The sequence below is a fragment of the Corvus moneduloides genome, chromosome 17 (assembly GCF_009650955.1).
Source record: "Corvus moneduloides isolate bCorMon1 chromosome 17, bCorMon1.pri, whole genome shotgun sequence".
NCBI classification, from domain to species: Eukaryota; Metazoa; Chordata; class Aves; order Passeriformes; family Corvidae; genus Corvus; species Corvus moneduloides.
This window is the reverse complement of record NC_045492.1, coordinates 10,100,574-10,123,650: the sequence shown is the minus strand read 5'-3', so window position 1 is coordinate 10,123,650 and position 23,077 is coordinate 10,100,574. Positions and strand designations below refer to the sequence as shown.

The 23,077-nt window shown below is 54.2% G+C and overlaps 1 protein-coding gene across 1 annotated transcript; it reads right to left on the bottom strand.

Moving 5' to 3' along the window:
- Positions 1-1,494: 1,494 nt before the first annotated feature.
- On the bottom strand, positions 1,495-22,843 carry RBBP8NL (RBBP8 N-terminal like). Its single transcript, XM_032126741.1, has 15 exons — positions 22,705-22,843; positions 18,414-18,580; positions 15,561-15,688; positions 14,244-14,286; positions 13,738-13,833; positions 13,278-13,390; positions 12,174-12,246; positions 10,766-10,926; positions 10,207-10,295; positions 8,640-8,803; positions 6,742-7,561; positions 6,224-6,332; positions 4,200-4,258; positions 3,764-3,884; positions 1,495-2,601 (listed from the first exon to the last, which is right to left on the bottom strand). Exons 3-15 carry the CDS (start codon positions 15,625-15,627, stop codon positions 2,483-2,485), a joined length of 2,034 nt encoding a protein of 677 aa, XP_031982632.1. The 5' UTR covers positions 15,628-15,688; positions 18,414-18,580; positions 22,705-22,843; the 3' UTR covers positions 1,495-2,482.
- Positions 22,844-23,077: the final 234 nt, after the last annotated feature.

Here is a 23,077-nt window from a genome sequence, read left to right as displayed (position 1 = left end):
TTCTCCCATCCCAGGCAACCTCCCTGCAGTCTGAGGGGCCTCTTTATGGGATTACATTTCAGCTTCTCTCCTTTTTCCCCCCAGCCCCCCCATTTTATTTTTTTCACTGCTGGGGTATTTTTAAAAGACAGATTTATCCAGTTCACCACTGTGTTCAGTGGGTTATTGCTCTCCCCTGTAAGCTGGTCTAAGAAGGGACAGACGTTGTGCTGTCTGCCCAGGACCGAGAGGGAAAGGCGTTAGTGGTGCTCCTGATTCATTTCCCATGGCCATGATCCGATGAATGTTTGGGCTGGCATAAATCAGCCCTGCCACCCTGGCGACCCCACCACTGCCCTGGGCAGCTTGTTTCAGCGCTTGATAACCCTTTCAGTGAAAAATTTTTACCTAACATCCCATCCACACCTCCCCTGTTGCAACTTGAGGCCGTTTTCCTCTTGTCACTTTTTACCTGGGAGAAGAGACCATCCCCACCTGGCTACAACCTCCTTCCAGGGAGTTGTAGAGAGGGAAAAGATCTCCCCTGAGCCTCCTTTTCTCCAGGATGAGCACCTACGTTCTCCAGACCCTTCCTCAACATCCAACGAGCTCTTCCAGACCGTGAAGACAGGAGGAAGACGACAGCTGTCTCAATAATTTTTCAGCCTGGGAAAGTTTCACTCCTGTGAAATTCCCTGACAGCAGCAGCCGCAGCCCCGCGGGACACCCCCGCTCCATCCCCGCTGCCGGAGCTGCCGGGTGTCCCCGCTCCCCTTCCCGTGGCTCCACAGCCCTCGGGGGCAGACCTGCTGTGCCCCGGGGAGGCTGAACCGCATCCCCCGGGCTCCGGGAGCGGCCCCGGCCCGGCCCGGCGCTGCCCAGCAGGCGGCACTGCCCGCCCGCCGCACCGCCCCCGGTCCCAGTCCCGCACCGCTCCTGCTCCCGGTTCCGCACTGCCCGCCCGCCGCACCGCCCCCGGTCCCAGTCCCGCACCGCTCCTGCTCCCGGTTCCGCACTGCCCGCCCGCCGCACCGCCCCCGGTCCCAGTCCCGCACCGCTCCTGCTCCCGGTTCCGCACTGCCCGCCCGCCGCACCGCCCCCGGTCCCAGTCCCGCACCGCTCCTGCTCCCGGTTCCGCACTGCCCGCCCGCCGCACCGCCCCCGGTCCCAGTCCCGCACCGCTCCTGCTCCCGGTTCCGCACTGCCCGCCCGCCGCACCGCCCCCGGTCCCGCTCCCGGTCCCGCACCGCCCGCACCGCCCCCGGCTCCGGTCCCGGTCCCGCACCTCCCGCACCTCCCCCGGTCCTGCACCGCTCCCGCTCCCGGACCGCTGCAGCCCGGCTGGGTGGATGCGAGGCTGCTCTGGGCAGTGCTGAACGCTCCTGTCCCTGCTCCTCCACAGCCGGGGCTTTCTGAGTGAGATTTTAGGGTTGGGGAGACCGGAAGGTGCTACAGGCAGAGGATGCTGCTCTTGGCTGGCTGTGCTCTGCCTTCGTTCTTGTGAACGGGCAAACGTTCACACGTAAAATCACGTTTAAATAGAAATAACTGCAGGTAAACGAAGTGGGAGGACGCCATAGCAGGAACTGGCTCTGGCACTTCTCCATTGATCTCCCTCTGTTTTGTCCCTGCTCTCCACCTGTGTACCAGGAACAACCCAGCCTGGCTCCTGGATTGATGTTGTGCCTGCAGGGATGCTCACTGCAGCCCTTCCCATCTCATCCCATCAGAAAAAAATTACTAAGAAGAGTTTATCCATGTGAAAAACAGCTCCCAGCAGTCCTGCCAAGGTCAGTGCGAACGGCTGAGCTGCTGGGTCTCGCACACTGATCTTTTCCAGGCAATGCAGGACACCTTGGGGAGAAGGAGCACCCAAGCCCTCGCTTCCCATGCTCTTCTCCCTGCACTCTGCAGCGACACATCCCACCTGTCTGCCCATGTTCTTGCTCCTCACTTAACTAGAAAAGAAAACCATGGACTTTCTCCAGGTCAGACAAGATCCACATGTGTATGAAACCTGGCTAGGGATTTAATTGAAGCAGGTTTGGGCACGGTGCTCTGCAGTGTTTGGTTTGGTCACCACCCCTCAGCCAGCCACGGGGACATCCTTCATGGGGAGAGGGATCTGCTAGTCCTTTCTCCAAGTGTGAAGTCCCAGGGAAGAACATGGTTCTGTGCAGGGTGAGGGTTGCAAAGAGACGTCTCCTCTTCCTAGCACCGGTCTGAGGGTCTGCTCTGGTGCAGGCCTGGGGTCACTGACTGTGCTGCTCCACCAGCAGGGATCTGGCTGCTCCAGGTGTCACCTGCACAGCTCATCCTTGCCCAGCCTCACCTGGGGCACAGAGTGAGGAGTTTCAGGGTGCTCTGCTCATTAATGAGTCTGTATGAATTCCCCACTGCCTGGCCCAGCATGACAGGAGGATTCACTCTCCCAGTGTGGGTGGGATGCTGAGGTCTCTGAGCCCTCTCCTTTGCTCTGCAGTTGCTTCATCCTGCCCTGCTGTTAACTCTCCTTGGAGGGATCATTGTGGGAAGCAGAGCAATTCTCCAGTTCCTTTGTGATCCCCACTGGGCATTGCTCCACTTTGATTTTCTTTCTTCCTCTCATTGACTTCTTAGCTCCTGTAAACAGCAAGGTGACAGCAGGAGTTAACCACAGAGAAATGGATTTACACTTCTGGAGTCAGCATGGCCTCATCCCAAAATAGGGGCAGCGCAGGAGGAAGCAAAGCTCAGAAAAGCAAAGATGAAGGGAAACCCCTCAGATGTGAAATGTGTGGGCATCCAAGGGAGGCTGTTGTGATCCTGGACACAAAACAACATGTGAATTGAAATAGGCAGAGAACTGACCTGGTGCAGGAGCGTCCCTGAGAGGGTACCCAGACCAGTAGGACGCACTCCGTGGATTTCTTCCCATTCCAGTGTGGTTCATGGCCCACACCATATGCTGAGAGAGGTGCTACGCCAGTCCATCACCCCATTCCTGCCACAGCTGCACCCACCCCTCACTTGGGACATCCACATCCAGTCCTGGAGGGTTGTATGTGTCTGCCCTGGGCTACACAGGGCAGCTTCCTCCCCACTGCTCCAAGTGCCTGGTTTTGTACAGCAAATTCTCTTGTTCCCCAGCTGTGGCGGTGTCCCCTGAGTGAGCAGGGCCCTCTGAAGGTCAGGCTGTTAAACAAATTCCCTTCAAGCTTAAGCAACAGCCCTCTCTACATTTATGGTTGGGCCAACCCTTCCCTGTTTTTACCACCAGTACAGAGTGGGTGAGCAGCAGGGTTTTTCTGACAGAGCATTTTTTAAGACCTGACAGACAAACTTCTTATCCTTGCCCTTATCAGGAGCAGTTTTCTGCTTATTCACTTGTAGGAAACATGGGTACAATACATTCCTCTCTCAGCAGGGAAACCTCCACAGCCACACTGGAAGATCAACAGAACTGGCAGAAACCTTTCTCTGAATGTCAATAACTCACCCCTGGGAATTTGGCCTTCCCCAGTCACCGCCTCCCTGACCAGATAAGCAAACACAAGGGACTAAGCTCTGTTAGCTTAGGTGGTTGGAGTGCTCTCCTGGTCACCCTGCCCAGGCTGCCCTGGCTAACCATTAGCAGGGGTTCCTCTGGCTGGAGATATGAGTGTTGCCAAAACATGGCTCAGAGGAGCACAGAGGAGAAACCTCTACTCCCTCAGTGTCCTCAGGCATTTCTCACAGGAATCCACCTGGAAGCAGCAGAAGTTGTAGCCCTGAGCTGATGCCCCGAGGAACTCCTCCTCCCTACCTTTTATCCAGGGATCCTGTCCTCTTTTTCTCTTCCTCTGCTGCACATGAGCTTTGTCTTTGGTGCAAAAGTATTTCCCATCAGCCTCAGCTTCTTGTAGGATCTCATCTTCATACTTCTCCTATACCAACGAGAAGAACAGTCAGTCTACAAACTACCCTAGCTTTCCCAGGGAGCTGGTGGCATTGCCAGGGACCTTTGTGACCATTGTTATGGAGTGATGACAAATGCTGTTCATAAACGGTCCTGACTGGCTGGAAAGAATGGTACTTCTATCCCTCAGCAGCAAGTTGGGTAACAGGGTGGGAATGAGGTTTGGCACCTGGTGCAGGAAGAGCCATCACCTTTTGGAGGGAGCTTGGGCTGGGACAACCTGTCTCATGTCTCTAGGACCAGGCAGCCTAAGCTGATGGCTGAGGAGAACAAACAAACTAACCTCGCTGTCCGTCGTGTCTGGCTCATCCGATTCTTGCTTCCCAGACTCGGCATCATCATCTAAAAAAAGAAGGTTTTTTTGACTGGTAAGAAGCTTAACAAGCTCATGAGCAGATACAGAGCCCCATGCCCAGGCTCAAAGAGCCACTGAGGCAGAAAACAGCTTCAGGAATAAACTGTGTTGTGCAGCAGAGGCACTGCAAGCTACGTGGCCTGGAATGAACGTTTAGGGGTGATCCAACAAGATTCGGTTGGGAAACCTGCTCCCAGGAAATCTGTATCCATAGAACTTTGCTATGCCAAGGTCACAAGAGCTGTCCCAACATCTGTGGCTATATACAGGTGGGTATTTAAGCCCCAGACTGCACCTTTCTGTTTGAACCCCAGGCGGGGAGAAGCGTGTTGGGGTGAAGAGGCCAAGAGGGACAATCCCCATTTTTGCTGCTGGTGTCAGTCAGTGGCTCTTGGCAGGGAATGTGTGCTGAGGAGCAGAGGAAGGAAAGGCAGGGGAGATACTTCCCTTCCCAGCAAAAGCATTCTGCTGTACACAGACCCTGGGGCTACATGGCCCCAGACATGTACCTGCACACACCTGACCTCTGCACAGGCTGAATCTGCATGGGTTGGGGGCCAAGCCTTGCTGGTGGTGGCATCACCCTGTCTGCACACACAGTGACACACCTGGGCTGGCCACAGTGGGCAGAAAGGGCTGTGGCCTCTTCTGAGGGACAGAGGCATCCCAGAAGTTCAATATTTGTTGCTCATGACACCCAGGTCTAGCCAGGATAGAGCTCAGCAGGGCAGGCCCCCTTGCTGCCCCTGCAGAGGTGGGAGAGCAGATGATGTTGCTTCCAGGCACTCCTGGATTCTCTGTAGCCTGATCCCATCCTCACCTTATCCTTCTGCAGGTTAAGGCTCACTAGAAAGTGCAGAAGTATTTGTGTATTGTTTCCTGGGCTTTGTGTCAACCTTAAGGTGAGAACTGAAGAAAGTCCTGTATTCCCACACCCAGAATGTAATCAGTTGAAATTCTTCTGCCATGATGATATCTCCTTAGCATGTAAATCACAGAGGACTCCCCTTTTTTTTTTTCACCGTGAAAAATCCTGCTCCGAAGAGTGTTCCCAAACCACTCTGACACGCCCAGACCAACTAATCCAGGCGAGCTCAACTTTCCGGCCAAGCCAGTAAGGCTGGTACTGAGCAGCTCCCAGCAGACGTGCTTCCCACTCTGATCCCCATGGCTGCTTCCCACCCACCTGGACAAACCTGGCACCTGTGTCCCGTGGGGGTCAGGCAGGGAGGAAGCCTTGGAAGAGCTCTTATGGAGAATGGAGCAGGGAAAGGGAGGAAACCATCCTGATCTACCAGCTAGAGGCACCAGCATCCCTGGCTCCGTGCTCAACCCTATGTGCTGTGTCATCACAGGACATGCTTTAGAGCAAGGGGACAGGCAGGGATGGTTTTCCAGTGCTAGTCCTGCAAACCTCTTGCATTTTCCCCATCTCTGCTGAGAAATTCTGAGCTTCTTCTTCCCTGAGAGGAGCAGGAAATGCTGGAGCAGCAATGCTGGCTTGTTGCTGCTCACTGTGAAGTGGGTTTTGCCAAGAGGTTGGAGCTACTCTGGCTCCTTAGTCCCTGGAGAATTCCATGCCACCCAGCATGGAGTGCAGGGTGCTCTGCTGAGTGTGCAAGGACACCCCACGGTGGCTTCTGTCTGTGCTGGACAGAGACACTGGGCTTTTCTCCAGAAGAACTGGGATTGCTTTCTCCCTCTAGATACTGAGCCTGAATTTTGGACATATCTAGGGTGGAAAATTGAGCTCCCAAGGATGGAAGTGTGAAACCTGAAGTTTCTCCCAATGGCCCAGAAGAACTGAGAGCCAAGAACACTTTGTCCCTGGAAGGTGGCTTTGCAGGTGTGCGCAGAGCCCAGCAGAGAGCTCTGGGCTGGGAAATCCCTTCACCAAAAGGCATCTTTCACTCTTGCCTTCTCAAATATCACATTTGCCTGGGCCTTCTTACCTGCTTCTCCCTTCTGTGCACTGACATCCCGTCTCATCCCAGCCTCAGGAAGGGCCTCTGGGTCACTTGGTGTGGAGTTGTTTGTCAGATATGCCCGTGAGAGTGTGAGCTGTGGGATACAGGGAGACAGGGAGCACAAATGCTGCTGTCACCAGGCAGGAGAGGATTGTCCTCAGCCCTGACTTGATGACTGTGACACCCACAGGGACGAGCATCACAGAGATGTTCCTGTGCACTGTGGTGTGTTTGCAGGGAGCCCAGCACCTCCTGCAGCAGCCTGTGGGAGGGAGGGGGCACAGGCGCTGCCTGCCCTTGGGGCTGGATGGAAACCCTGTGGACACTGGAGGGGAGGTGGGGAACGAGAGGCAGGACTGTGCAATGTGCAAATTGGCTTCACACATATGAAACCCATCCTCCCACAGGACATTAATGCTGGTCACAATGGTGCCAGCAGCAGTACTGGACACCCTGGGGGGGGTAAGGGGCTGCAGTTCTGTGCCAACACGAGCTGTACTCACCACAGCTGCATCCTCCTCCTCCTCCTCCTCCTCCTCCTTGGCAGCGCCAGCCAGTGCCCGGGTGGCACTGCGCCAGTGGTAGGGACAGCGCGGCTCGTCCCGCTGTGCCCTGTGTCCCCCGCCGGGGCCGCGGGCTGCGGGCACAGCCGGGCTGTCGCCGGGGCTCTCCCGCGGGCTGCCGCAGCCCCGCAGCTCCCGGCGGCCGTGCCAGTCTGTGTCCCTGCCACGGCCGGACTCGGACAGGTCCAGTGGCGCGTCTGCATCATCGTCCCTCGCCTCCTTCACCTTCGCTCGGAGCTCGGAGCGGTCCCGGCTCAGCCAAAGCTCCTTCTCCCCCTTCCCATCGGCAGCATCGTCCAGGAAGGCCCTCTCCTCCTTGCAGCCCGCCGCGATGCCGAGCCACGGGGACAGGGGCCGCTCCCCGGGCGGGAGCTTTGTGTCGCCGTCCGCCCGCTGGCCTGGCTGGCTCTGCTGCAGGAGGAGATGCTGCAGCCGCTCCCGGTGCTTGAGGAGGTGCAGCTTCTCCTCCAGGTGCTGGTCCCTCACGTACACCATGGTGGCAGGAAGCTTCAGCAAGGCTGCGTGGTCTTCCCAGCTGTCCCGGGACCGCGTCCTGCCGTCGGCAGCTTTGGTCCGGAGCAAGTGGCTGGGGAAGCTGCCGCCGTCCCGGTCAGCCGGGGCGCACGGACTCGCCAGCCCCAGCTGGTGCAGGGAAAGGTGCTTGTGGAGGAGGCAGAGCTGCTCTCTCCGGGCATTCAGTTTTAGGTTTTCATAGGATGGAGCAACCTTGGGGGAGTCCAGTTTGCTTGCTGTTAAATAACTTTAAAAAGCGTGGGAAAAAAAATTACATTAGCTATATCACGTTAGGAAAAAAAAAATATAGAGCATTAGAGTTTTCCCATGGTTTCCCAGCTATGCAGGGATCTGTGTGGTCTCTCCTGCTCTTTCCATGCCCTGTTGCAGCTCTTGGCCAGTACATCATGCTTGTCTTTGGGTTCTGTGCTGGGGAGGAGGGTCCTGGTGGCCAGGGGCATCAGGCAGTCAGCAGTGGGTCTCCACACAGGGCAGGAAGCCATTCCCATCCCACCATCGAGCAGCAATCCCCTGTCCCTGGGCCATGGCAGCTCAAGGCAGGGGCTTGAGTAAGGGTAAGGATGCAGTGACTTCTCACATCAGCACTGCTGCTGAGAAGTCACTTTTTGAATAATGTCTTACAGGCAACAACATCCTAACCACCCCCCTGGGCTTTCTTAGTGCCTGAAGACCCCCCAGGACAGAGGAACAGCCCACCCGCCCCTAATCTCACTCAGCCATCCTAGGAAGGTTGGTACAGTGCAGGAACCTGCCCTTCAGGCCCAGTCCCAGCCACTGCTGGTTATTTGGCAGCTTCCATGAGTGCAAGCTGTTCTCAGGAATGCTCAGCAGACCTACTCACACCCCGGGGAAACTCACTGTCTCTACAGACAAACTCACTGGCCTTGCTCTATGCTCCCAAAATCATTTGTGTCGCAGTCCGCCTGCTGGCTATGCTCCCAAAATCATTGGGGAGGATAAGCCTGGGAAGTGCTGAGCCCTGCAGGAAAGCCCATTAGAATAGATAAGGAGGAGCAGGAACTGCTGCCTGCTTGGGACAGTCCTTCTGCCTGGATATGGGGGCATCTGGTTCACTTTGTGGCTCTGTCTGAGCAGCTGGAATAACAAGAGGCTGATCTTGTTGTGCTGGATTCCAGTCATTTTTTACTGGTGTAAACTGGGAGATCCCCCCTCTCCGAGGCTGTGGGAGAAGTTTGGAGAGAACGATGGGCAGACACAGTGAACACTGGCCACCCATCCATGGAGGGCCAGCTGCAATGGGCCATGCATCAGGGCCACACCACGACCCCCAAGCTGGTACTCACGCCTCGAGGCTGGGGCTGTGCTCGCGCTCTGGAGGGAGAGGAGTCTTCCTCGCCGGTGGAGACACTGCTGCCCCTGAAGGACTCTTTTCCAGGAGGCAGGGTCTGGAGCCAGGTTTCACCAGGGCAATGGTTCCGTGCAGCTGGTTGGAAATCCTCTGGGATGCCTGTGCCAGAGGAGAGAAAGTCCAGGTGAGCCATTCTGCAGTGTGTCCTGGGTTCCAGGGAGCCTGGCTGAACTGGGACAACAACTGTTCCTCACCAGTGGGAACAAGACAGACAGATCCTGAGTGCGCTGCTTGATATGGTTCTGGTCAACAGCTCTATCAAGTTTTTATTCATTTTTCCAGGAAATTTCTGCTTCATGTACTCTCTATTTTCTGGCTGCACTGATTTGTAGAGCAGGAGGGTTTTTGTCTCCTCTTAAGTCATGATTCAGTGGCTTAACCAAGATAAGACCTTGCAAATTCCTTGTCCCCTAGTCAGGCCTTTACTCATGCAAGACTTTATTCATGCAAACTCCTGGCACACACTGGTTTGGTGGGTGCATTTCTAGTGGAGTGCCTGGGCTGATGGAGACATCATTGTCTCCATCAGCTGTCATGAAAGGCTCACCACATGTTCTGACTTGACTTTCCCCTGCCCACTTGGAGATGTCACCAACCCTTCCTGCGATCCCTATTAATTATCCCCACAGCCTGCCTGCAGCCTTACCAAAACCCCTTTTCACCTGCTCTTTCAAGTTTTTTGTGGAGGTCGAGTAAGCAAAACCTGTGCCAAAACAGAAGAATCTGTGTGGGTGTGTATGTGGGCTTGACTTCCCATGACCAGGAACAAGGTCCAGGTCCTGCAGTCTCATCTCCCAGTGCTCAGTGTCACCATATCACTCAGCAAACCTCAGCTGACACCCTCTCTGTGTTTGTCCTTGCAAACACTGAAAGCCAGGCCCTCTGAAAATGCCAATATTGATCATACTGCAGGTGGAGAGACATCTGTGGTGCTCTTGGGCAGGGCTGCTGTGGTGCCTTTGTTCTTGGTACCCACAACTCCCACAGTTTACATGTTCTCCAGCCTCTTCCAACCTTCATTATGCTCCAGCTCCCTGCTCACCCAGGAAATGGGGAGCTGGCTCTGTGGCTCAGGATAAGCTACACTGAAATGAGGCTCAGCACAATCTCCCCAGGTGTTTCACTCCTCAGAGTTTTCCCCAGTAAGACCTCTGAGAGAGGAACCAGAGTGATGAGCAGAGGACCTAAGGATGCTGGAAGTGTGGTCATGGAGGATAAACACAGGAGCAAACAAGGATGTGCATGGTCACAGCAGGGACAGGAGCCTGTGCCAAGCTTTGCTTGCAGTGAGTGGCAATTTCTGCAGAGAGGATGGAGCTGGTGTTTGGTAGGTGCCCTCCTTGGCTCTGGCAGTGACAAACTACCCAAGTCTGGCTAAGTCTTCAACCCCCCAAGTGCCCCCTACTCTTCCCCTATCCTAATCTGCTTGTCTTGATCCAGTTCAGATGACCACAGCAGTGGGGAGAAGGCCCGAGGACATCAGGCTACCTCTGACAACTCACCATTTCTGCAAGGCTGACTTCTTGGAGGACAGTGCCTGGAGAAATCCTGCTGCTTGGAGAGCTTCTCTGGAGCTTCTCTGGAGGCTTTTCTGAAAAAAAAGGCACAACCAGCTACCGTGATGGTCCCCCAGAGCTGCTGCAGCCCTGCCCTGCAGCGTGCTGGAGCCTTGCAGCCTCCCAGCAATGGCACTGGCTGGTACCAACCACATCTCAGTGAAGATTTTGTGTAAAAATTGCCTTCTGGCTCAAGCCAGCACCTGATGGAACGTGCCCTTCGTTGCATGTGTGGGTGGCAGCAAGGGAATGCCATGGTTTCTGCATGAACTGCCTTACAGTGGGGGCACCCAGCACTCTTTTGCCCTAGTACAGAGCAGGGTGTTTCTCCCTTGACCTGAATTTTCCCCCCATCAGCTTTTCTGTCTGTGGTAATATCCATCTGAGCTGCCAACAGCTTGATCTTTGCTCTCCAGACCCTTTCCCAGGGCAGTTTTTCACCATGGCTCGGTGACTCTTCACAGCCCCGGGTCCCTCAAGGGTGGCAGGAGCCAGCAACACCCACCTTCACTGAGCTCGAGGTCTGGCACATCCTGGTGGGCTTCTTCTGCTTCCCTGTGCTCTGTTTTCTCCGTGCTGACATTCCTGCTCACTGGGGACAGTAAAGTCAAAGGGGAGCTTGGTGTGGAACAGCTTTCTCTGGAGGTGACTCCTGGGGTCTTTGTCCTGTTGGAAGGAAAAGGACATGAATGAATGAGAAAGGGCAGGAGAAGGAAGGTTTTGGAGCCACTCTACTGAGAGCTCTGAGCCTGATATATAAATATACATATTTATGTATGTGTGCATGTGGATATACCGGATCCTCAGACTCACCTCCTTCCACTGCAGCTTATCAGTACCCAGCTGCAGTCTGGAGCATGGACAGAGCCAGCATGACAGCCCAAGGTGTGATTGCCCCACTTGGTCGTGGGTAACGTCACAGGAAGCCACGATGTTGGGTAAGCCAGGGCCCAGCTGTGGCTGTTGCAAAAGCTCTGTGGGAGCCTGTCCCTGGCTGGGCTTTCAGCCTGATGGAGGGGTGGATTCAGCACTAGGATGTGGTGTCTGTCCCCTGTCACCATACCAAGATGGAGGGGCTGGTGCTCTCGGTGACTACAGGGGAGTGACTGAATCTTGGAGACACACACAGAGTCCTGGAGGGACTCTGATGCTGGGACATGGATGGCTGGAAATCTTCCTACCCAGCATCTCAGGGGAGAGCAGAGCAGGGCAGGATCACTCAGTGCTCAGCAAGCCCAGCCCAGCCTACAGCTCTGGAACTACTCAGCCCTTGGGAAGCATCAGGGAGTAAAAGCCGGAGTTTCTCTTTAAGTGGATGGTGGTCCTGTGCTCCAAAGAAAACACATTTCTAATCTAATCCCTCAGTGCTAATTCCTCTGGACTTTAAACCCTTGAGGAATGAGCTGATTTGTATATATTGGCCAGCCTGGCAGGTTACTTGGCTTCCAGCACAGTGCTCTGCTGGGCTATGAACCTGTTGGTGCAGATCACTTCTCCCTCTTTAACCCCATCACAGTCCCTTGTGTGTCACTCTCCTTCCCCCAAAACAACCCATTTCCTGCAGGCCGTCTCTGGCTGCTGCAGGAGGGGAGCTGGTGCCATGGAAAAGCCATGGAAGCCCAGGCTGAGGTCCATGCAAGCTGCCCAGGGCTTTGTTTCCAGGGGGTTAAATATCTTTTTTCCCCAAAAACGAATCCTTGGATGCTGGTGAACAGGGGAGTGAGCAAAGATCAACAAGGATTTTGAGACCATTAGGGATTTTTCTGTGTTTAACATATACAGGAATCCACAGGAATTAGATGCTAAAATACCCCTGAGGATGCCACAGTCTGGATGTTGCCCTGCTCAGCTGTGGGGATGCCCTGGTTGTTACCAACACCCCTTGTAAAGAATGAAACCAGGAAAGTGCTTACTCCAGGCTCCGGAGCCTCTTCAGTTCCTCCCTGAGAGTTTTGTTCTCTTCCCTCAGGCGGTTGGTCTCGTTTGCTGCAGGGACAGAGATGGTGCTGTGAGTTCAGGTGCTGCAGAGAGAGAGCTGATGCTCCTCACAGCTCACTGGGGTGCCCGGGGGAGGAGGAGGGAATGGCACCGGGTTTTGGAGGGATGTCGAATTTCCTTCCTTCTTTGTTAACATGCTGGGGCTAAAGGATAAAAGAGAGCAACTTTCTGACTCAGGTTTCATCGGGATTGGGTCTGCTTGCAGCTCGCCCAGCTCAGGGGCAGAGCACGACCCACATGAGGCAGTGGTGGGTTGGACACAGCCAACATCCTGCCCCTGAACACCAGGGCACGGTGAAGAGGGGGTGCTGTGTTAGGGGGAGGGCTGGGGGTCTCTGGGGGGATCAGACAGAGGCCAGAGGGAGCTGTGAGCACCCAGCACTGGGTGCTGCAGCAAGGAGGCCACAAAGAGCATGGGTGGGCTCCCAGGCATGGTGCCTTGCCTTGCTCCTGCTTGAAAGCAGCACTCGGGGTGCAGTGGCATAGCAGGGGAGATAAACCAAGGGCTCTTGGCACCTCTCCATCCCTCCTAAATGCCTTATCTCCTTTACCCCCATGACCCTCCCTGGGCTGCTCAGATCCCCAGGGAAAAACACCCTGTGCCTCAGCAGTGCTGGGAGCTCTGCCAAAGGCTCAGGAGAGGATCCATCACACGTGTTGCTTGATTTCATTTACCCGTGCTGAGCTGCTGCTGTGACTTTCCTGTCTTTGCCAGAGTGTTGCTCCTGCTGTGCCAAATGCATCCTTTTCCCAGGCAGCTGACATGGCCTGGAATCTCTCGTTTTTCTGGAGGTGTGGAGGACTGCAACCCCCAGCTCTGATGATTTGTGTGAAGGGTTATGTCTGCTTGGGGGGACGTCAGCTGCCATCCACGGTCCTGCTCCCTCCCTTCTCCCCATCCCCAAACCCTTCCCAGGTTCCTGCTCGCCACGAGGGCTCACATGCAAATATCTGGGAGAGGGGTTTGAGCAAAGACTCAGCCTGCCAAAGCTGATCTTACAGCGGGTGTCAGTACGTACAGAGGATGAAGATGTGCTGCAGGCTCTGGAAATGAGAGGTCTCATACTCATTCTGCTTCTTTTTGGCCAGCTCCTGGGTGACCATGCATCTGTCACAAAGACCAGCTCGCAGCCTGGAGGAAGGAAACCCCACAGCTTGCTACCATATGGTTTCCATGGGAGAAATAAGTTCCTGCCCTCCCCGTGGAGAAGTGTGAACACCAGACCATCACCCAGAGCCACCCCTGCAGCCCAGCACTGGCCCTTGCACCCCTCCTGATCCAGTCCCACCACCACCAGCCTAGGAAAGCTCCTATACACGTGCCCAGGCTCCTCCAGCTCTCCCAGCAGCTGAGTATGGGAAAAATAGAGGTTCATGTGCTACATCCCACTCTGGGGAAGACAGCAAATCCCAAACTCTCCCCCTAGGAGAGTGTAGTTGCTGCCACTCAGCAGCACCCTACTTAAAAACAAATCCTACCTGTTTTCTAACACCTTTACATTTTCTTTAAGGACCTTCTGTTGTTCCCTTAACTGGTGATTTTTAGCAAATAGCTCTTCAATTCTCTGAGCATCGCTAGTTGAAGAAACAGAACAAAGACAAGAAGGTTATTAGATTTCTCCCTAAAACCCATGCCTTCATCCACAATGCCCTTATTCTTGTGTGTCAGGAGGGGAAACAAATGTGTTGGAGACTGGATGCTGCCCTGTGACACCCTCCTTGGGGTCAGCAGCTTAATTCCTCGCAGTTATTGCTTCCCAAGAGGGCAAGAACCGGCTGGCACAAGCATCACCTGCCAGTGGGAAGGCAAACTGGAGCTGGACTGGGATCCCCCAAGCCCTGCCTGGAGCCAAAAGGCTTGGATTTGGCAGTGCCAGAATGGCAAATGGTGCTCTCTAATCCAGCAGTCTTGGAGGATAACTGGGGAAGTCTGAAATTCCAGTGGTGTAACCACCCCTCTGCCCCCCCGCCCTGGGATCGCTCACCGGCACTTCTCCGTCGTCAGCTCCGTCACCTTGCTGTGCAGACCTGGAATAATGAGCAGACACGGAGAGGTGGGTGTTTATTGCCAATCCCCTGGCACTCAGGAGCAAACGGCACTGATGGAATTTCAGGAAGGTGAGTGGCTTTGCAGAAATCTCATCCATTCACAAGCCTTATCTCCGATAAGGAATAACACATTGCATGTGTTAAGCACTGTCACAGTTTAATGGAACTGGGAAAGTTGTACAAAGTCTGAGCTCATTCTGTATCCCCACTATTTAATGAGTCTGCATTTCCTTCCCAGACCCAAAAAGTCTGGTTTAGTTTTGTTTCTACTTATTTCTCACTACAGCTCACATTTCCCAGGTGGGCAGTATTTTATAGCTTTCAGGGTTGGAAAGCATCTTGGAGAATATTTACAGCTGAACAGCTTTCCTTGATGGATCTGCAGACATTGTATCCTGTCAAATCCATTTTATGCAAAGTAGATGTAAACATGTGGTTTAAATTGCTCAACAGTTTCCTCTAATTCTCACACGGCTTGAAATTGCACAAGAGAAGAATGGATTCATAAGCCAGAATCATCCAAAAGTGCTGAAGTTTTGTTCATAATATTGATACTGGGAATTATTCAAATAGGAAAACAATTGGACTTGGCACTTGGTCGCTTAACCTAATGGGTTTTATTTTAATAATGTATGACCTGAGAAATAATTTATTCCCTAGAGGAATAAGCTATCCAACCTGACTCAAATATTTCCTTTAACAGAGCTTCATCTCCTGCTGCTTCTGTCTTACAGATTATTGCATCTTTCTGCTTTCCCTTTGATCCCTCAGTATCCAAATACACTCCAATCCTTGCTGCTTGGAGTAGATGCCCAGCAGGTGTGTGTGTCACCTCTGCAAAGCTCCCAGCTCCCCTTTACCATGGACCATGACAGCAGGGGCAGGAAAGGAACCAAATCCCCCGTGGTTCCTGCTTGCAGCAAGTGGGATTCCTGCTGGGACTGAGCACCTCCATGGTTTGCTTTCCAGGAGCATGGGGAGCAGGAATGTCCTCTCTCTTCTGCTCCTTCTCATCATTTAAAAGTTACTTTTTTCTCAGTGTGCCAATGAGAGGTACCAAGGTGCCATCAGAGGGTGTTCTCCCCTGAGGGACAGGCTGTGACCCCATGTCCCAATCCATCCCCGTGGGTGCTGCTTGCTCAGCACTAATCCCCAAAGCTCCCTAATCTGCACCTGCTCCTCCTCCCTTCAGGTTACATTACAAAGAAATGGATCTTGGCCAGTTTTTGGTAAGACATTTTTTGTCTCCCTACCTTGGACCTCTTTCTCGTGGATTTCCTTGAGCTTGTTCAGGAACTCTGCAAAACTCTCTGTGGTCATGTTCAGGACTGAGCCACACACCAGGCTCTGTCCTTTTGCTTCAAATTATTCAGGTTTCAGCCTAAAATAGAAAGAAAAAGTCCAACAAAAGAGATGTGTCGTGTGCATGTGGTGCTCTGGAAAGGACAAAGCCCAAAGCTAGGAAGGGAAATCATTTGCTAAACCAAGGATGCATTTTTGTCCACCCTGCCTCAGCGCTGAGCATAGCTAAGAGCATGTCTTAGATACTGGGAGAAGCCCAGCTGGAAAATCAGGCTTTTCCTCTACTTGTTGGGCAGTTTAAATTGCATTACTCTGGTATGAGGTGGGGTAGGGTATCTTGAGCATAAAGAAGGGACTGCAGAACTCGTATTGGAACCACATGGGGACTGATGATGGGGAAATTCACAACAGCTTTGGTGCTTGAGCCTGATGGGCTCATCTCCTGCTGGGATACTCCCATGCATCCCTCCTCCTTCTGGCACCACACACAGCTTTCACAGAGGCAACACACAGCACTTGGCCGCCCCACTGTCACTGCCCAGGCTTTATACATGGCCTCGCTGGCTGTACCCTCTTTGAAACCTTGGGAGACACCCAACAGACCTTTTTCACCCAATGTTACAGAGAAACCAGGAGAGGTGGTGTCCAGAGCCAAGACTTGCAGGAAGCTGGCATGAGCACAGCACCTGTGGGGTCCTCTGGAACCACCAAACCCACACTGGGAAAGAGGAACCTCCACATGAAGGCATTTAGCATCTCCACATGGGGTCTTCTCCCCCCAAAATCATTCTGGGTTAATGAGTCATGGCGAGTAACCCCAATGCCAACAAAGCACCCGGACACTCAGCCTTCAACCACGAAGAGATGACCAGGGAGAAAACCTCTCCTGTGTTGCTGGAAAGTGAAGGGTGGGCTGGGATCTGGGCTTTGCAGCCCCACGGGGAAGGTCTGTGCTGGGTTCCAGCGCTCTCCCAGCCCAGCTCCCGCCCGTGCCTTTATCTGCATGCAGAGCAGGGATGTGCCAGATCGCCTGCATATGCAAGATGTGGGCACGCAGAGCTGGAAGAAGAAAGTTTCCCCTAAAGCATCTGGTTTTCAAAAGAAATGAGGCACGCGCCAGCAAGCACAAGCAGCGAGCTCGGCAGGCTCGGATCGGCGGAGCAGCTGCCTGAACACGAACCATCCCAGAGCCACTTTGGCTTTTGAGCAAATCTGATGCAAACAGAGTAGAGATCTCACTCTCTGGGGAAACAATTAAAGAATATTCACTGCTCCCGCTTCCCAGGGCATAACCCACCCGTTCCCAGGCTGAGTGATCGATCCCGGCAAATAAAAGCATGGTGTGGCTCGTCCAGCTCGAGATCTCCTGCTGTGAAATGGGATTGGGAGCTGACCTCAGCCCCAAGAGCCACAGCTGAAAACCAGCCAGGGGAAATAACGTGCAAAACAGGAAAAAACCCTCCTGATGTTAATGGGATGCACTTCCAAGGATCACTGAGTCCTAAATTCGGCTCTGCCCTGGGCAAAGCACCTCCCCAGGGCTGAAGGGAGGTTGTGAGATCAACCACTGCCACCACGGGACTGACACCCCAAGCGCCAGCGGGGAAGGCTCTGAAGCACTCAGGCACTAATTCCATTTTCATTCTCCAGTGCTGTAATCTGGGAAGGGATTGCAACTGGGAGCAGAGGAGTTGGTGGCTGCATGTGCTCCTACTGTGCTCACTGCTGCTGGATCAGGTCCTGCCCACCTTGTACTAAAGGGTACAGCCCTTTCCCCAAGGCTGGTGTCTCCGAGGGCTGAACCCAGCATTTCGAGACACAGGGCTCCAGCTCCGCCATCCCGGGAAGGTGACACCCTGGCTGGGACTGGTGCCAGCCCTCTGCTCGGGGAGGTAGGGCTGGGCTGGCGTGTGGTGGGAGGTGGGAGGCGCGGGGGCAGCCCAGGTGCTCGGTGCCGGATCCGGATCCCTGCAGCTGTGACTCAGTGCTGCAGGCAGAGCCCGGCAGATCAGGATTTGGGGCTGGGGTGTAGGCAACACCTTTGCCTTCTGTGCATGGCTGAGGCCGTGGTGCCACCAGGGTTGGGGCTCACTGCTGATTTTCTTCTCAGAGTTCTCAGGCAAGTGGGGACCTGTGACCTGCTGCAGGTCCAATCAGCAGGGAAAAGCTGACAGTTTTGGTGATTTTTGAGATGCCAGAACCCATCTCTGCCTGCAGATGGAACAGCTGCTCTGTGGCAAATCTGGCGAGGACCTTGGGTCTTGTCTGTGCACACACATGGTAACAGAGACCCTGCATGAGCATCACTCCCCATATGTCTGTTCCCAGGATTCAGCCTTTTGCAGCAGCAGAACAGCCCCACCAACAGCCCAGGCTCCCTGAGAGGCTCAGCTTTGCTCCCTCTTGCCCGGTGTGGAGAGGTGAAGGTGTGAAGCTGCAGCTCCCAGCTCCTCTACCCTGCTCCAGAGGATTTATTGAGGGAGATTTATTGCAGAAGCCCAGACCACAGAGTGTCTCAGTGTGGAGCTCTCTCCCTGAGACAGGGATTTCATTTACAGCCCCGAGCCCTTTGCAGAGCTGTCACTGTGATGTAGAGCCCGCGGTGCCAGATGCGGCCCTGTGGCAGGGCTGGAGCAGCCTCCTGGCAGGGCCAGGCGTATTTCACAGTGACGGCTGCCCTCTGCAAACAGAGCCCCAGTGTCGGGGACCAAAGGTGAACTCCTCATCCAGGCCCTAAATCTGAAGGGTTTGGAGAGCCCAAGACCTGGGGTAGAGCTGTTGTTGACTGCCATGGCTTTGCTCACCTGTGCTCTGCATCCCTCGATGCTCAGCTCGGGGTGGGACAAGGGCTCCAGGTTGGGGCACAGGGATGTCCCTGGGATGTCTGCTCTCATGCACGGGGCTGGGGCAGCCCCCAGCATCTTCTGGGTACTAATGGCATCACTCCTTGGGCAGGATGCTCCTGTTGTGGCTGGGGAAAGGAAAAGCAGCAGGGAGGTTACTTTCTGTCCCATCCAAGGGGGCTGGGGAAGGGATGGACTTGGGCAGCTGGCTCTGAGAGCACAGCCAACCCCCATTCCTTGGTCCCCAGGGGGTTACTGACCTCTCAACACCATCCCCAGCACTGTCTGTCACACTCACAGTGAGCCACAGCACATTCCCACCCTCAGCTGTGTCTCCTTTCAGAAGGATAAAGCAGCTCATTAACTAAATGAGCTTAAATCATTAAAAAAAAAAAAAAGCAGAAAAGAAAAAGGCAGGACTGTGACATTCTGACACTGTGGGATCAGTGAAGCTTAGTGGATTTACCACCAGATATTTCCCCATCAGCAGTGCTGGAGTTGTTCAGCTCTGGGCTGGATTGATGTCACACACCTTTCTCTGGGCAATTGTTGGGCAGAGCTGCTATAACCAGCCAAAATTTCTTTCCTTGGCTACCCTACTAGATTCCTGGTCTAATTTTAGAATTATAATACAAGTTTGTACTCAGAAAAACCGCCTGATCACTCATGGAAAATCTGCAGTGCCAGGAGTATTTCACAGGCCAGTGTGGAGCTAATGCTCTTTGCTGATGTACTTTGCTTGGCAGTTTGAAGAGGGCTTTTTTGGTAGGTTGAGGGATTCTTTTTTTCTTGCTGGGTATTTATTTATTTGCATGACTTAACATGGCACAGACTGCCCTAAAATGGAACCCAGTGACTGCTCTCCACTGTGCTGGGTTTGCTGTGGGTGCTGCACAGGGGCTGCCAGACTGCAAAATTACCTCCCAACAAGTGAGACAGGAGGAGCAGCCTTGGCTCTTGCCTCTCCAGGGAGGAGGATTTGGTGCCTTCCTCTACCTCACACAACCTGAAAATCCTCCCCGGAGCAGGGCAGCTGCTCCGTGCTGCTCCACCAGCCCAGGGGCCAGTTTGCAGCGAGCCCCAGGGTTGCCTCTGCTGGCTGTTGCAGGGGGGTCCCACTTGGGTGATGTGGAGCTGCAGCACGGCTGCAAACTGCCCCAATGGCCCTTTGGGTTTGTGGGCACTGTGCTGCTCACAGCCCCCTGAACCAGTCCAACAGGATCAGCAGCACCAGGGAGATGCTGGCCCTGCTCACGTGTGCACAGACGTGTCCCACTGCAGGGAGAGCAGAGCTGGAGCAAACCCTCCAACCTGCAGCTCCAGCCTCAAGTCACAACCTGCACACTGATTTACTTCTACCCCATAAAGTCTCTGTTGCCATAATACAGCACAGTCCTGGTGATCACAAACCCAGCAGCTCAATTTCTCCCCCACTACCCTGGCCCTGTGAAGGCAGCTTCTGCTTCTCCAGATGCTGTGGCAGTCACCAAACCCTCAATATGGGTTTTCTTCCATTTCCTCATTTCCACTTAAGAGCCCCTATTCCCCTCAAGAGCCCCTTGCAACAGGAACCTTGTTATCCTTGCAACAGGGACACCCCTGCTGCCAACTCCAGCCAAAGAGTCTTGGCTGCCCTGAGCTTGCAGGATCGCTAAAGCCAGAGCTGTTGGTCCTCTGCAATACCTGAATATACCCAGGAATCTGACTTTGGCTTTTACATAGCAGGATGAGCAGTTTGAGGGTCTCTCCTTGCACCATCCCCAGCTGGGAGGGAGGTTTTGTCCTCCCACTCCCCAGCTCCTGCTGCTTTGCTGAGGTTTAACAGTAAATATTTGTTCTGCTCCCCACTTGATAAGGAATGACGTTTGGACCCACCAGCTGTGCCGTGATGCTCCCCAGAGTGTGGTGGGCTTTGGGCAGACCTGTGGGCAGGCCTGTCTGCCCACAGGAGGATTCAGAAGAGGGTTAAAAGTAGCCACTTATCTGCCCGTTCATCTCGGGGTAACCACAGGTTCTATAAACATTACTCAATTAACACCCCAAAATGCTCTGGGAAGTGGGTAATGAGACATTATCACGTTTTTAGGGTGTTTTAATTGCAAAGTGGTGAGGCTCAAGAATAGCTCAAGGCCCTGTTGGGATTGGAGGCATGTGGTCACTGCCCATCCAAAACACTCCCACTGCCACCCCCAGCTGCAGAGCCCCTGGCCGGGCAAAGTGGCAGGAAAATACCCTGGGAATCTCTGATAGATGGTGGTTATCACCCCGCTCCCTGCTTGTGATCCTGTTATGCTGCTCATGGTGCCTGGACAGCACCTTGGTCTCTCTGTCTTCTCCTCCATGGCAGGAGACCTCCCCAGAGGGTCTCCTCAGAGCCCGCACTGCTCCTGGCATGGGGAATTCATCATTTCTTGTCCTGCATGGGAAAGCAGGTCTTGTGTGGGAGAAGGGGCACGAAGATTCCTCTCAATCCCGCTTCCATTAGCTGGCACCTCTGCTCCTGCTGTGTGAGGGGTGTACGGGCAACCTGAGTCAAGAAAATGGCCATGCAAACAGAAAGAACAGATCTATCTCCCCGGATATCCCCAGATGGTGAAGTCTTGGACAGGATTAGCTTTTCTCTTCAGCACTAAAAAAGGAGTAACATCCTAGGAAAACCCAGTCCTGCAAAAACCTTCTGGGTGTTTAGTCCTGCTTCAGCACCAAGGATGAGTCTTACCAGCTCAGCCCCACGTTGTGCTGTCCAACAGCTGGGACAGACACGGTTGGGCATCTCTGCATGTCCCAAATGCCTGGTGGCACACTGGTGTTGGGGACACGTTGCCCCCTAGGCTAGGTTCTGAACCAATGCATCAGTGTCCTGCATCCTCCGGGGGGGGGGGGGGGGGATCTGTGGCCATCTACCCTGTAAGTGCTCTGAGGACATTCCCCATCGTGGCACTGTCCCAGCAGAAGGGACAAGGAGCAGGCAATGGGGCCAGTTCAGCCCACAGCAACAGACCCCTGTGCAGGGAGGCAGCGTGTGTGGGCACAGCCTCTCCCCTGCAGCGATCCCACCACTGCTTCCTTCCTCCTGGATTTAAAGTAGGGAAGAAGGCTGCCAGCCCTTGGTAGTATTACACCTCATGCCTGGGGCTGCTGGAAGCCCAGCGAGCTCCAGCCTCTCTCAATATTTGTGCTGCCTGAAGGAACATATCTGGACAGCCCAGGAGAGCACTGTCAGCATGTCCCACAAGGGACACAACTGGGACAGAGGTGGGGCACAGAGGGCCACCAGCCAGGTAGCAGGGGTCGCCACAACCCAGCTCCAAGCTGCCACTGAGAGAAAAAGGAGCAAATTTATTCTCAGCTTTGGCAACAGAGATGAGTTCAAGGTGTGAAATGGGGTGGGAAGGGAGACCCACAACTCCATTGAAAGTTATTTGGCGTCCAGCACATGCATGGCTTGGTGCAGGTCAGGGCTGCCCGAGATGCTGCACGGAAGCTGGGTCAGGTGTGGAAGGGGGTGATGCCCCCTCAGTGCCCAGCACCAAAACCCAGGTGCTGCCTGCCCAGGACGGGCACTACTGCCATCCCACACAGTCCCACAGTCCAGCCCACATGGCCACAGCTCTGCTCCCCCGTGGCTGTCACACTGCTGGATGCTTGCTCAGAGAAGTTTTCTGTTCCTTCCTCTGGTCCTCGCTGGCCAGATGCAAATGCGACTGGGCTCCCTGGTACTCACATAAACCCTGACACCCACAAATTGCTCTGACCCTCCACAGCTATTTCACTCCACCTGAGTGGATCTGGATGCCATTTCTCGGCATTTCGGATCGCAGGGATATCCCATTAACTTTCATGCTCGAGTGGACAACGCCAGAGGAACAGTTTTTGCCAACAGGAGAGCCCTGAAGTCCTGGCTGGGAAGCTGTCCCCAGCCCAGGCAGGCTCAGGTCCACTCCCCACTGACCCCTCAGAGCTGCCACTTTGCCACAAACCATCGGCTTCCCAGCTGCTACACAAATCCAAATTTCCTCCTCGAACTCTGAGAAAAGCAAGCAAACCCATGACACACCAACCTCTGCCCATCAGATGGGAGCTGGACCAGGCTTCGCGTCTGCTGGCACCGAGTGACAGCTCTCTCAGCGCTCTGCTGAGCAAATTTTGGGCAGCTCTCCCCTCGTGGCTCACACCAGCTCCATTCCCAGCTACACAACACTGCCCAGGATGCTGGGGGACAGAGAAAAATCAGTGCAAGCACAACACTCACGTTGGAGGACTGCGTCTGTGTCTCTTCTTTGGCTCCTGGAGCTCAGTTAGGTCGTGATCAGCAGACGGTCATCTGGGACACGGGAGACAGGAGTGAGCAGTGTGGGTGAACTTGCACAGACAATAAGCCATAATTTTTCCTTGCAGCCTAACTGGTTCTACTGGTTTGCGTTTCTTTGCCCCAGCAGCAGAAAGGAGGCTCAGCTTAGCTAAAGCTGCCTGACAGGTTCTGCTGTAACACAAAAAGTGGCAAGACCAGTATGGTGTGAACCCAGATAGAGATTTGATTGTTTTCCCATAATTACAGCTCAACCTGCGCTGTTGGTTGAAGTCAATCACATTAGCAAACAGACCCTTTTAAATAATTCATCCAG